Here is a 15,432-nt window from a genome sequence, read left to right on the forward strand (position 1 = left end):
TTGCAAAACCAGATCGGCATCTCTGGGAGCATAAATCTCCATTCCTGCCATAACCCTCCTCACAGCCCAGCGTCTCCCCAAAAGCCTCACTTGTGGTATTCCCATCTCGACTTTATAGCATATCCACAGGATTATCTTTTTTTTCACTTGAAATCTGCTGCGTATCCCCTCTAGTGAGCGTTGAAATGCTGGTCAGGTGATGTCACTTCCATGTCACCCGACCAGCGGCTCGGTGCTCGCTAGAGGCTGCTGGATGCCATGCTTCACTGGCAGAGCAAGCGTTGCAAGGTGAGGGGAGCGCCCTGTATCTGCTGAAATCGGATGCGGATTGCACCAATGGTGCGGATTTTGAATCTGTTTTGGATGCGGAATTTGCCGCAGGATATTCTACAGCATTTCTGCCACGTGGGAACTTGCCCTAAAGGTCCGATGGGTGTGGCACATTGCTCCCTACCTGGCTGAGGATGGCACCCGAGGTGTCCTGAGCGCCAGTAGAAGTGAGTGGGAGATATGGGAGTCGTGTAGCACAGCAAGCTGCCCTGTTCCCAGTTAGAGAAGCAGCACAGCTCACCGTGCTACACTGTTTCCATGTTCTGATTCACTTCTATGGGACTTATGGAAACTGCACAGGTCAGCCATACTCTCCTGTTTCTGCGCACCGGTATTTTTAATTAGCATAAGGCTGCGCTCACGCATGGCGGTTTTGTTGCTGGTTTCTACAATACAGGCTGTTTTTAAAAAGACAAAAAAAAACCTAATTTTTGATGCAGTTTTTAATTGCAGAACAACTGCAATTAAATGCAACATAAACGCCATGTGTGAAAGCAGCCTTAGGCCTCATGTCCACGGGGAAAATCAGGCCCGCCGCAGATTCTCCATGCAGAATACCGCAGGAGGTCCCTCCTTTCCCGCGGACATGAGGCCTAAAAATAAGAATTACTTACCTGTCCGGACGCTGCGGATCTTCTTTCTTCAGCCCGGCGGATGTGCTCTGCACTGTGCACTTTTTTTTTCTACTCCTGCACTCCTGCGCCGGAGAGCAGGAATTCAGCTGCAGGTGTACCGCTGATCCGGACGGCTTCAATAGAAGCGCATGGGAAACCCGCACTAAAATGGAGCATGCTGCGGGTGTTTTCCCACACACGCAATCCGCGCCTCAGGGGAAAATGACATCCGCAGGTATTTAGTTACCTGCGGGTGTCCAATGCATCCCTATGGGGCGTGGATCACGCGTGCGGGTGATCCGCTGCAGATCTGTCCCCGTGGCCATGAGGCCTTTTATGTGACTAAGAGGCCCACTGTCATGCGAGTCCACACAGCTATCAAATAATGCTGTTAATAGACTGTACATAGTTAACCACCTGGCGGCCTTTAACAATCTACAGTCGGCTGAAAGGGTTTTCCGGGACTGTTTGGTGTGGCATTGTGGCCACTTCACTGCATACAGAGCACAGCACCGTACGTTGTATAATGGCTGTGACTGGTATAGCAGCTCAATAACATTCACTTATGTAGGACCGAGCTACTCTCAGGCCATGTGAACAATGAACATGTCACAGGCCTCTTCAGACCAATAATAGACTATGAACCTGCTTAAGAGGTTGCCATGAAGTGGCGAGCAAGTTTATACTCTCCAGCCTGCAGTGCAAAGAGTTAATTAATTGTTTCATTTTAGTGGTCATTGTTACAGGGATCCCCCTTTGCAGTTTACTAACCACCTATGTGGCACTCTGGATGGAGCCATGACCAATAGGAGGAAATCTTCCATTCTTTACACTGCAGGCTGCATCCAAAGAAATGGATACATTTAATTTAGAAGGTTACTTCTCTTTTTATTTAGTGAACCTGCTCCAGGAGCGGCACCAGATGGCTCACTGAGGTGTGAGGTACCGAGCGCCTGACGGACAGTCCAGGAGTCGGAGTGTTACATTGGGCAGACCTGAGATATATAGAAAACCGTTCAGTGTTGGATGCTGATTCTCATATCCTGAGACTCTGCTGTACATGGCAATTAATCAAAGGTTCAGCTGCTTGGATACATGTGAGGCCCTGCATGCCTCATACCTCAGTGACCATGCTGGCTTTATTACTAAGCTACGTTTTACACTATGATGCCACGGTTTATAGCATATTCCTTGTGTATTTGCATTGACCACTATTTGTGGTAGCTGTCCATCTGTCCTCTGCCCTGTCCTTCCTTCCTCCACTCTCAGGTCATGTGACTATTCGGCGAGGGCCTGCACCCGGTGGTGGTGGGCTACCTGTGTCTCTTCCACTGTTCCCTGTCATAGAGTCTTTTAGATCTAGTGTAAGATTTCACCATGGTTACTTAGTAATGTATGTATTGATTGCTTTTCACAGATCCCGACGTCGCTGCTGCCAGTGCCATGATGCTATTGAATGCTCCACATGAGTTACACGCAGGTTGTGAGTAGACAGCGACACTACATATGACTGACATTATAGAAGAAACCTTTATCTGCTGCTTGTCTCTTGCTACATGGGGAACAGATCTGGAGGATAACACATTAATTCTCACAGCATAGATACAAACATTATCATGTTAACCCCTTAGATCAGTTTCTAGCAGGGGACAACAAGTCCCAGCACAGCCCTATGTGTTGGGTCTGTGCCCCCCGGTAGCAGGGGATATGTGGATGCGTCATCCTATCATGAAGCCGACCCTGTGCATTTCATTCACTTGCTGAATGGCTTTCTACACTGGGACCTTCATAACACGGGGAGAATCCCGATGAGTCACTGCTTATTATCTGTGTCAGTCAGCTGGAGACGACGCGTTTCATGCCATTGTTGAGTAATTCAGAAATAGTGAGCTGCCCTGACACACAGTAACTAATTACGAGGATACACTTCATTGTAATAGAGCAAAAGCGTCACATTAAAGGGCAAGGGCATTCACCGAGCTTCTATGGCTGGTCCTGGGGATAAAATGTGGGGAAAGGTGCCAATCGTCTCGTCATGTCACCACTGATGTCTAGTGAATGGATATACTACATTTTCTATTATGTCACTGCTGAAATCTAGTGAATGGATAGCTGTGCTCTGAGACATCACAGCTGACCTCGCATGTAAGCTGTACTATGTGTGATGTCACCACTGATCTCTAGTGAATGGATTAACTGTACTCTGATGTCACAGCTGATCTCTAGTGAATGGACTGGCTGTACTCTGTGATGTCACCGCTGATCTCTAGTGAATTTAGGCTGCATTTTCAGCAACATCCAATAACTGCAGGAAGGGACGTGTTGTACAGATTAGTATTGCACCTCCTCCTATACTTTATTCTTCATCTTGCAGGATTTGTTCTATAATTTTGTTCTAAATTTTGAATGAGTGTATTTGCAATTTTCCACATAGGTTGGTTGATCTGGACAGGTTGAAGCGTTCCTCCTCTTAAAAAGAAAATGTATTGGGGATGGTGGTTACCGTGTAAATTAAGACTTCTTCTCCCATGCAGGATAATTAGACATTGATCATTCATTCTATAAATATCCTGTAGAATCCACTGACCAAGGGGTGTAAAGATCACGGCCGCTGGCCAGACTGCTCCCTCAGACTCTGTTGAGAGGGATTACTATTTGGGTGGCCATTCATACAGCTCTGCACACAAGCCCTCAGGCGTGAGGAGTATGGAAATTCTACCAATATAGGTAAACCAGAATGTTCCCATTCACTGACACCAAGCAGAGGGATTGAAAATGGGGAAGAATTGCAGCACAAACCATTATAAAGTTGCAGAACGACCACCAAATCATTAAACAAAGTCCAGTGATTATAATGTCGGCGACGATTCTGCGTATCTGTTCTCAGTGGGCAGGAGCCCGCATTGTGGATTGTTAGCTTTTGGGAGTGGGTTCATATTGATGATACCTCCTCATTGTGTCCCTTGATCCCTTGCAGGCATACAGACATATGATATATTCCTCATGGTATCAGAAATCCCATCCGTTTATAGTGACCTGGCATCCGTCGTCCTGTCCGCTGCCAACCCCTTCCCCCACTCTGACCTCCTCCGGACTCCCATTCCCGTTCTTTCCTGTCTCTGTGTTGTCTTGGCTCTCGGTGGCTCTGCAGATTTTTGAGATCCCTCCAAGTGAATTTGTTGTGGCCGGTATGCACTACCGCTCCTGGCAGCGCCCCCGCCAGTCAGGATCACGGAGAATGATGATATAACTCTACCTAATTTCAGGAATTTCATACACGTTGTGAGGAACTAGAATCCTCTGCTGATAAATTATTCACTAACAGATGTCACTTCAATGAAATCATCAAAAATAAATTCAATATTATGATCAGCCACACGTGTTTAGCTTAAACAGCGCAGACGGTTTCACGTCTTGACTGCAATTAGGCCTTGATTGTGTTCAGCTTGTGCCAGGAGCCCTGGGTAATTTGAGGGGCAGAGATCAGGAATCGGCAGTGGCAGAGGCTGGGAGGGGGGACATGTACCTTATCGCTGCCTGTTCCTGGGAGCTTTATATGTTGAATATAGGATTTTGTTTAGAACTTGCCGTTTCTTTTAGGCTTAAAGGACCAGTACTGCCCAATGTGGTTAGCGATACAGGTAGTGCAGGAAGGGTTAATGAGGACTCCAGCTGAAATGCAGGAACACTGTGACCCTGGCTCAGACCTGTGATACATTGTAACACCTTTTATATGACATTTGTCATCCTTTTCAGAACACTAGAGCAATTTAGATTCCGTATTATCTGTGTCCTCCCACAATTTCATGCAAACCTCCTCTATCTGGGAGAAAATATGGCCTCCCGTCTGATCAACGAAAGACCAGAATTACAGCGCAAAGGAGAGAAGGATCTGGGATGACTTGGGATAATAATGTATATGCTTTGCAGGGCTTGTGGAAAGCTGAGTAACAAGTGTGTTGTAAGGGCGGACGTCGCTCCTCTGTTAGTACCAGAGATGAATACAATCAATTTTCTATATCCCCGAAACTCATTGTGCGACTATTGTGGTCACGTACATAGACACTGCGCCAACCACAACCATATCTCCTGAAGCAGGAAGACCTGGATGAACAGACCTGCTAACTACTGCACAGGCTGGACATGGCCCTTTCTTAGGGCTCCTCTTCATTGTTGCAAGTGTTTGGGGCTGGGCTGCTATAGCCTCATGTCCGATAACGTTATACGCTCCTCCCTGGTATTGCTCACAGAGGGGGTAATGGGCCGTTTACACAGGATGATTATTGCTCAAAATTCGTTCAAACGAATGAATTTGAGTGATGATCGTGATGAGTAAATGCACATAAATCACTCACTATTCGTTCACAGGTTCTTAACGCTGACTCCGAGTCAGTATAAAAACCATTGCTGGATCGCTGGCGTGTGGTTCCGTGTAAATGCTCCCTGCTCAGCCCTTCACTTAGAAGGTGAAGCGCTGAGCGAGAAGCTCGCGATTCAGCCGGTGAAGACTGTTACTGTAAACGCTCCGCACGAGCACTGACTACCTTAGTGGTGACATCAGCACTCGTGCCTTTGTTTACCCGACTGTCGGCCCGTGTAAAAGGGCCACACGACTGCTTGGGATGTGGTTTGGTATAATCTGCTGGTATTGATGATTTATAGGGTTGCTACATATCTTGTCCCTCCGGATGTTGACAATCCATCTCATCCTGTCTCCACAGTTTCCCCTGGAGTGATACAAAACGGAGCCCGCGTCCTCAGCAGAGGGATCTTCCAGGGCGTCAGACCCTTACCAATCAACCCTATTGGAAGCATGGCTGCTGCTGTAAGGTAAGTGCCAGGGTGGTGGGAAGCAGCTCTATTCTGACAGCGACTTCTTTGTCAAGAGTTTCCTATGGAAGATGAGAGCGGTCCGGTATAGTAACACATTAAGCTCCCTGGTACAGCGCTGTTAATTGGCTGAGCAAGCGCTTACCCTCACGGAAAAATGATCTTGTGAGTCCTTTAGATTCAGCGTTTTTGGACCTTTTCTGGGAGACTGCGGCGCCTCTTCTGATCTCTTCTTGTAGAGGTCGTTGTTGTCTCTGGCAGACGGAACCTTTTAAGTTAATTTTCCAGGAAGATGGAGAAATAGATTTGATACACTAATTTTTTGTCAACCAGAGTGGAAACATTTAGCGCTTTCTGCCCAGGAAGTTGTTTCCAGGAATGTCCTGCCACGAGCATAGAGCTGTGAACCAAGGACGAACTTAAAGGGCCAGTGTCCAATCTGATGTACATGTTGCAGGGCTAAAGTACAATCTTCAACTTTGTATTAGGTTTAGTGTTTCCGGGTTCACCTGTTTCAAGATCTCTGCCTGCTGTCAGTGAATTGGAACATTCATGTTGACCCTAAGAGGTTGAAAATGCACTCTGACCTAATTTCTCTTACGGCTGAGTGTTTGCTTTAATATATTATATAGACCGTTCTCTGTGAACTTAACACAGCAACAGCACAAATCTTTTTCCTACCTGTGGGCTCCAAGTTGAGTGATGATAGCTACACCGATACATTGCCACAAGCCTTCAGCTATGTGTTAGGCACAAGACTGGTGGAAAAATCAGCAAATTCTATCTAATATAGTATCATATGTTAGGCTGAAACAAGACCTACTGTATGTCCATCCAGTTCAGCCTGTTACCACCGGCCCCACGGTTGATCCAGAGGAAGGCAAAATAAACCCCCAATGATATAGAAGCCAATTTTCCCCATTTAACGGGAAAAAAAACCTTCCTGACTCCAATCTGGCATTCGGAATAATTCCCGACTCACCGACCCATCTAACTTTTGGAGAATGCATAACAGAAATCGTAAATGCTCATATTTCCAGTATAGTCAAAAGTTGTCCAGCATGAGCCACTTGTAATGCATAAGGGCATGATTGTGTCTTCTTGATGAAGGGGTTAATAGGACTTTGTGAGCTTTGTTTTTGTCTTTGGTTTTAATCAACTATATCTGAATGCTGAGAATCGGCCCAGTGGCTACAAAGTAAATAGCACTGCATGGAATATTTATGAGGCCGATGGCCACATTTATTGGAATATCATTCTGTGTAATAGACTCTAGAGCACAGGAAACTAATAATCTAGGAAGACACAATGTAACAAGAGTGTGGAGGATGCAGAATAAGGGCTCATTCACACCAGCGTAAATACGTAGCGTATTAAGCAGTGAATGGGGTCAATGAAAGTACATTGATTTTCATTGATCCATTCACATTCACATATAGACACTGCGTAAACAAGACCAGCATGTTCTATTTTACCGCCTGTAGAGCCCCATTATGCTCTGTGGGTTGTGTATTAAATGCTGTAGAAATGTTTAATACACAACTCCGTTATGAGACAGAGCAGGGAATTTTTTAAAAATGAAACAAAAAAACAGGTTCGTATGCGCTGTTATGTGCAGGGTACAATCGCTGCCATACGCAGCAATAGCCAGCTCGGGCAGCTTTTTATGTACACATTGCAATATGGGCACAAAAAGAATCTGAAATTAATGAAGCAGCTTTGCAAATTGTTTTAACGAAGTAACCCTGTTAATGACATCACTGAGTATAATAGTAATATAATTACATAGTGATCAGACATGAGATCAGCACACCTTATACTACAGTAACATCTATTACTGCTGACAACCAGCCTGTATATCATGTCTGAGAGGTAGTCACAGCCCCGCCCCCTGTTACTGACATCACTGAGTATAATAGTAATATAATTACATAGTGATCAGACATGAGATCCACACATCTTATACTACAGTAACATCTATTCCATCTATTACTGCTGACAACCAGCCTGCATATCATGTCTGAGAGGTAGTCACAGCCCCTCCCCCTGTTACTGACATCACTGAGTATAATAGTAATATAATTACATAGTGATCAGACATGAGATCCACACATCTTATACTACAGTAACATCTATTCCATCTATTACTGCTGACAACCAGCCTGTATATCATGTCTGAGAGGTAGTCACAGCCCCTCCCCCTGTTACTGACATCACTAAGTATAATAGTAATATAATTACATAGTGATCAGACATGAGATCCACACATCTTATACTACAGTAACATCTATTACTGCTGACAACCAGCCTGTATATCATGTCTGAGAGGTAGTCACAGCCCCTCCCCCTGTTACTGACATCACTAAGTATAATAGTAATATAATTACATAGTGATCAGACATGAGATCCACACATCTTATACTACAGTAACATCTATTACTGCTGACAACCAGCCTGTATATCATGTCTGAGAGGTAGTCACAGCCCCGCCCCCTGTTACTGACATCACTGAGTATAATAGTAATATAATTACATAGTAATCAGACATGAGATCCACACATCTTATACTACAGTAACATCTATTACTGCTGACAACCAGCCTGTATATCATGTCTGAGAGGTAGTCACAGCCCCGCCCCCTATTACTGACATCACTGAGTATAATAGTAATATAATTACATAGTGATCAGACATGAGATCCACACACCTTATACTACAGTAACATCTATTACTGCTGACAACCAGCCTGTATATCATGTCTGAGAGGTAGTCACAGCCCCGCCCCCTGTTACTGACATCACTGAGTATAATAGTAATATAATTACATAGTGATCAGACATGAGAGCCACACATCTTATACTACAGTAACATCTATTCCATCTATTACTGCTGACAACCAGCCTGTATATCATGTCTGAGAGGTAGTCACAGCCCCGCCCCCTGTTACTGACATCACCGAGTATAATAGTAATATAATTACATAGTGATCAGACATGAGATCCACACATATTATACTACAGTAACATCTATTACTGCTGACAACCAGCCTGTATATGATGTCTGAGAGGTAGTCACAGCCCCGCCCCTGTTACTGACATCACTGAGTATAATAGTAATATAATTACATAGTGATCAGACATGAGATCCACACATCTTATACTACAGTAACATCTATTCCATCTATTACTGCTGACAACCAGCCTGCATATCATGTCTGAGAGGTAGTCACAGCCCCTCCCCCTGTTACTGACATCACTGAGTATAATAGTAATATAATTACATAGTGATCAGACATGAGATCCACACATCTTATACTACAGTAACATCTATTCCATCTATTACTGCTGACAACCAGCCTGTATATCATGTCTGAGAGGTAGTCACAGCCCCTCCCCCTGTTACTGACATCACTGAGTATAATAGTAATATAATTACATAGTGATCAGACATGAGATCCACACATCTTATACTACAGTAACATTTATTCCATCTATTACTGCTGACAACCAGCCTGTATATCATGTCTGAGAGGTAGTCACAGCCCCTCCCCCTGTTACTGACATCACTGAGTATAATAGTAATATAATTACATAGTAATCAGACATGAGATCCACACATCTTATACTACAATAACATCTATTACTGCTGACAACCAGCCTGTATATCATGTCTGAGAGGTAGTCACAGCCCCGCCCCCCCTTACTGACATCACTGAGTGTAATAGTAATATAATTACATAGTGATCAGACATGAGATCCACACATCTTATACTACAGTAACATCTATTACTGCTGACAACCAGCCTGTATATCATGTCTGAGAGGTAGTCACAGCCCCGCCCCCTGTTACTGACATCACTGAGTATAATAGTAATATAATTACATAGTGATCAGACATGAGATCCACACATCTTATACTACAATAACATCTATTCCATCTATTACTGCTGACAACCAGGCTGTGTATATCATGTCTGAGAGGTAGTGACAGCGCCTCCCCCTGTTTGCTGCAGTAATAGCTGACCTCATATGGGACATAACAATTGCTCTTGATGATTTAGAATGCCATTTCGCTTTACTGATGGCTGCTGTGTAACCGTTAAGGGGGGGTTCACACAGGGCGGATTTCCGCGCAGCAAATCCGCATGCGGCCGCTAATCTCGGGATTAGCCAGCCATGTGGATGAGATTTTTCAGAAATCTCGTCCACACGGGGCAGCCAATCCGCTGCGGTTAATCCGGCCGAAGCCGCAGTGTGGCTTGGCCGACCGCAGCATGTCCATTCTTTTTTCTTTCCGCTGCAGCCGCGCTCTCCTCTATGGGAGCGTCAGCCACAGCGGAAGAGCAAGCGGCCGGGCTGCTTTAAAGCCGCTGGGGTTTTTTCCATGGCGCTTCTCCCGGCGGAAGTCTCGCACTTTTTGCTGCAGCCAAACCGCGAGATTTCCGGCAGGAATCCGCCCAGTGGGAACCCACCCTAAGAGAGCTCAGGATATAACCATAGTCATCATAGTCATGATGCGTAGTAGTGTGTTAGGTTTTTCTTTGTGCGTTCTGACCTTTTGTCCATTTCCTCTGTCTCCAGGAATGGGATTGGTAACTGCCGCATGAGGACAGAGAGTGAGCCATCGTGCGACTCTCCAGTAGTCAGTAGTGACCCCAAAGAGGACCACAATTACAGCAGCGCCAAGTCTGCCATTAAAAGAAGCTCCTCCCCTGCCAGCGACTCTGTGTCGTCGTCCTCTGCTGACGACCATTATGAGTTTGCTACCAAAGTTTGCCGCGACGGCTGCGACATCAGCTTCCAGAACCACGAGAGTTTCAGCGAGACGGAGGAAGATGACAAGAAACAGATAAAGAAAGAGCCCAAGGATTCCTTCAGCGACAGCGGCTACACCTCACAACACAAGAAAAAGCAACACCTGCTGAAAGTGCGACGGATCCCCAGCGATGCGCTGCCGTTGAAAAAGAGACGCACGGAAAAACCGCCCGAAAGCGATGATGAGGAGATGAAAGAGGCAGCCGGGTCTCTCTTACACTTGGCGGGAATCCGGTCTTGTTTGAATAACATCACCAATCGGACGGCCAAAGGGCAAAAAGACCAGAAAGACAAAGAAACAACAAAAAACTAGAAGGAAAAGTTTAGATTTCTTTGAACTTTGGACCGTTTCCTTACGCACGTCAGGTCAATTTTAACAATTTTGTGGCAATATCAACCATTTTTCTTTCCCCCCTTTTTTTTAATCTTATTTTTTTTGGGGTGGGGGTCCCTTTATAGTGTTTTATTTTTTAAAGGATATTGAAGCCATAGAACTCAGCCAACTTACAAATGCTTTTAATTTACCGAAAAGAGAAAAAAAAAAAGAAAAAAAATTTTTTTTTCAAAAGCCAAAATTTTACAGTTACCATTCAAGGAGGCGGTGACAATACCACGGCCCTAAGACAGAAATCGGTGCTCTGACCCGCTAGGGTTTAGGAAGCAGGGTGCTGTTTCGGATCTCACAGCCTTCCTTTATCTTCCTCTGGTGGTGCACACGGTTCTACAGCAGATTCGGTAACCTCACCGCTACTTGCAGATGCCAAGCTTGTTGTGCCATAGATCTGATCAACGAGCTTCTCCACTCCCTGGATGCAAACATAAAGTAATCATACAGTGTTGCCAATTGGTATTCCATACGATTTTTACATTGTATCTTCTCTGAAATAATCCGTTCACTCAGACTAAACGCCGGCATTCAACATCTAAGGAAAGTAAACCGTGTAGAGGTGACTGCCAGAGCGGGGGGGGGATCATCCTCGCTAATTACTCGCCAATGACAAAAATGATAGCACTACGGAACCTGCCGCCAGTATTCAGCTGCCACGATGCGCATAGAACCAGGCCGACCTCCGGATCCACAACCAGTTCACACACAGGTGCATGCATCTCATGACAAGAAACAAGTTCTGGGGCTTTTTTTTAATTTTTTTTTTTTTTAAATTTCCCAGAGATGAGCGCCATTCTTGTAAGGTAAATCTGTATTTAGCATGACGCATGGATTATTTTCATATAAATAGAGAAAATAGGCAACGCCTCTAATGTTAGGCCCAGGGCCTGGACTTCAGTTACCCCCTGTTATTTTTTATCTGATTTTTGGAAGCAGGTTTCTAAGGTCTAACCTTCTTCAGGGACAAACACTTGACTGTTGGGGAACTTCTTCTCTCTGCAATATAATAATAATTACAGCTCATTCTCTCGTAGGGCTCGGATCTGCCTTGTCTTTACATTCAGCCCAACATACAACCCTACTGTGCTTCTCTGTTATATAGAAAAAAAAAAAAGTTTATGTCCTTTCTGTCTATTCGGATAACATGAGGCAATAATATGTTGGTAAACTGGGCAGTGACGGTGGCCGCTGGGGTGCTGCAAGCTTTACTGGTTCAGAGAGTTCTGCGCCCAGGGGTCGTCCTGTGTCCATGTGCGTCATCTGCTCACTTTAACACCACACGTCATCAGCCTTTCATTCGTCGTAACTTTCAAACCCCCGAAATGCAACTGCACCTCCTATTATATAACAGGTTCAGACATTGGGGAATTGATCAGCCGCACAGGCACACAATTGCCAGTTGATGTAAACCATATCTGGCCAGTAGATCTAATTAAAGGGGAAGTTCCAATGTATGCCTACAAATACCGTCATAGTATGTGACTCTGCACCTTTTCTTTTTTTTTTCCATTCAAGCGCCATTAGTTATGAAACATAACCTATTATTTATGTCATTCACTGCCATTATAGCACACTGTGATGGACATGTGCAATACATCACACATACATTAGGGGGAGCTCTTCTGGAGTACAGGGGTGATTAGAGATGGAGCATTGCTCCTGGCAACCAATTCTTACTAATCTGAATGATTTCCACTTTCACCATTGTCATTTTATATTAGACAGTTAATGGGGTTAGACTGCTTCCTGCCAGGAACAGCGTCCATATTGGCTGGTCTGCAACATTTTAAAAGCACTTATATATAGAATATTTCGTTTTACTCCTATACTGCAGCTCTCCCCACTCACACTCCCACTGCCATCTCATATGTACCACACACCCATATATCTCGTCTCATATATACCCCACTGCTGCCTACTGCCCACTGCCATACCTCCTCATATATACACCCCACTGCCAGTTCATCTCATATACACCTTACACCCTACCTAATATACACTATACTGAGGCACATTATGTCACCTATGTAGTTCTCATGCTGCCATAACCAATCACAGCATTGCTTTTGTCTGATAATGCCGGGATAAAGTTATGTAAGGCCCCATTCACACATTCTGGATTTCACCAGAATAATTCGCAGAAAATGTACATGAAAATAGCACATATTGAACTAATTAACTTAATTGTTCATTTCAGTGAATGGGTGCCATGTTGCGTGTTTTTACGCACGCGGAAATACGCACGATTTGTGCTTGAAAGAAGTACAGTAAAACACTCACATGCACACGCAAATCTGCAAAGCCAACTGCGCAGATGCGTTTATGGCCATGTGACACCGGCCTTATGCTATTGAATGGGTCTAATCCTTGTGAATATCCGATGCTCATATTCATGTTTAGCGCCAAAATCTCATGTCGGCCTCAGGGCTCATTCACATGAGTGATTTCTTTCCCTTGCAGCGATGCTGTGAGGATAAAAATCACAGCCTGTTCGATCTTCTGGCTTTCCCTCGGAACGCCTCGTCTATTGCTTTCAATGGGACCTTAAAAGACATTGCATGCACTCACATGCTGTGTGATGTTTCCCATCGAAATCAATGGGGAACAGTTGCGATCCCCTGAAGCGCCAGCACGCGCCTAAGGATCGTAATGTCACAGAAGCAATGCAAGGCATTTTTGAATCAAAGATGCCTTGCATCGGGCGTGAAAAAACGCATATTCGCAAACGCAATATTGCGCTCACCTGTGTGAATTTAGCTGCAATCTGTGCCACAAATCCTCTTACAAATACACATCACGTTTGCCATACTCTAAAGGAACAGTATGTGTAAACTATATGCGATTCCGTGGACTAAGGCTTTATTGGGATTGCCAGGTTCATGTTAATTTTACCACCAGATGGCACTGTTACTACTAAATACATTGCTATGGTGCAGAAAAATGTGAGAAGAATATCAGCCACTAGTAGAAAGATTCAGTGAACCCAATCTGTCTTCGCTAGGTATGTTGGTCCACATATGAGCGCAGTCTGCCAGGTCCACCAACTGGTCCCGTACTATGTCTGGGGGAAGTCCTCCGATAAGCTGCTGCTAGCAGACAGAACGAGGGAAGTACAATACAGTCTGTAGCGGCAGCTCTGGGTTATGTGCTTTTCTGGCGGCGGCATTTACTTGGATTGTGGTAATGTTTTTGTTTACATTTCTGTGAAAACACGAGATTCACTGCCAGCCCTAGCGCTTGCTCAACACGTGTTCATGCCAACCCTGCGCCCGGGCACCAGAACCTGAACACTCACTCCCTCTCTCCCACCCCGTCATCTGCTGATCTGCTGCTGCGGTTTATACTTCATTTCATTTTTCATCTTTTTTTTCTTCCTTCCATGCTGTGTTTTCAGTTCTCTCTGACAGTAAAGCATTTTCATGTACATTAGGACAAAGGACATTTGGGGCGCCCTGGCCTCGCCCGCTGCCTCCAGTGGTTCTGATATTAAACAATGTTTGTGAGATATATTGTGTGTATGTCTGTATGGAAAGCATTTTAAAACTTGTAGATTTTTTTTTTTTTAATTTTATGGATTCTGTAACATTTCTAAGAAAAAAAAAAAGAAATATTTTATTTTGTTAAGTGATAAAGCAATCAAAAAGAAAAAAAAAAAAAAAAAAAAGGTTGGATCTGGTTAACCTCTTCACTGCCAGAGAACCCTACGCTGCATGCCAAGTCACTACTGCAGAGAAATACCTGAGTTTTTGTTTTAATGTTTTATTTTTCGCCTTTCTGCGGCGGCGCATGCAACATATTGCACTGCGGATTGTTCCAGGATGCCCTCCAGCAGTGAAAGGGTTGAGGTATATCATGTAGGGGATGTTCTGCACCCGGATTGGCTGAGAAGCCGAGAAAAGTGCAGGTGAAAAAATAAAATGCAATATTTTTTTCTGTACTTGTGTGTAGCTGCCAACGTCCTAAACTCAAGAAGTGTGATGGAGCAGGGGCGCTGCTGAGCTTTGGAGTGTAGCGGCAATGGACGGAGAACCATGTTGATTTCAGCGCATATTTTCCTGCATTTCACTTTTTCTTGATGTGTAATCATATTGCCAAAGAAACAATTTCATCGATTCTTGTAAATAACACTTCCCCAAAATCTACCATAACGTTTCTGTGATGTATTGTCTTCCAGTTGCAATAAAAATTTACTGAGTTGCATCAATTTAAGAGTCGGCGTCTTTATGACTGACTAGGAAAAACGCTGTGCGACTGCTGGAGCTACGACGCCAAATGTCACAACCGTCCCGAGCAACTACATCTCAGCATCTGTCTGCTCCTGCAGCCCTGACAAGTATTGTTTCTATAGTCCAGTACACCTCATGAGCAAAAGTATGTGCCCCCCAGAGGAACACTTACATATATGCTTGTTCATCCCATTCTAGAACACCATCAAAACAAATGATCCCGTAAACAC

The 15,432-nt window shown here is 44.5% G+C and overlaps 1 protein-coding gene across 5 annotated transcripts in view; it reads left to right on the top strand.

Annotated features, from left to right (window-relative positions):
* The window catches only part of FOXN3 (forkhead box N3), a 175,958-nt gene extending 160,778 nt beyond the window's left edge, over positions 1-15,180 (top strand). For 3 of the 5 annotated variants that reach the window (XM_066607574.1, XM_066607573.1, XM_066607575.1), the window contains exons 5-7: positions 2,362-2,427; positions 5,666-5,774; positions 10,355-15,180. In XM_066607574.1, the coding sequence (XP_066463671.1) occupies positions 2,362-2,427; positions 5,666-5,774; positions 10,355-10,901 (722 nt within the window). In that variant the 3' untranslated portion in view covers positions 10,902-15,180. The remainder of the gene's footprint in view (positions 1-2,361; positions 2,428-5,665; positions 5,775-10,354) is intronic. The other 2 variants (XM_066607576.1, XM_066607577.1) reach the window with 2 other exon arrangements.
* Positions 15,181-15,432: the final 252 nt, after the last annotated feature.

This window comes from Eleutherodactylus coqui, chromosome 6, assembly GCF_035609145.1.
Source record: "Eleutherodactylus coqui strain aEleCoq1 chromosome 6, aEleCoq1.hap1, whole genome shotgun sequence".
NCBI lineage: Eukaryota > Metazoa > Chordata > Amphibia > Anura > Eleutherodactylidae > Eleutherodactylus > Eleutherodactylus coqui.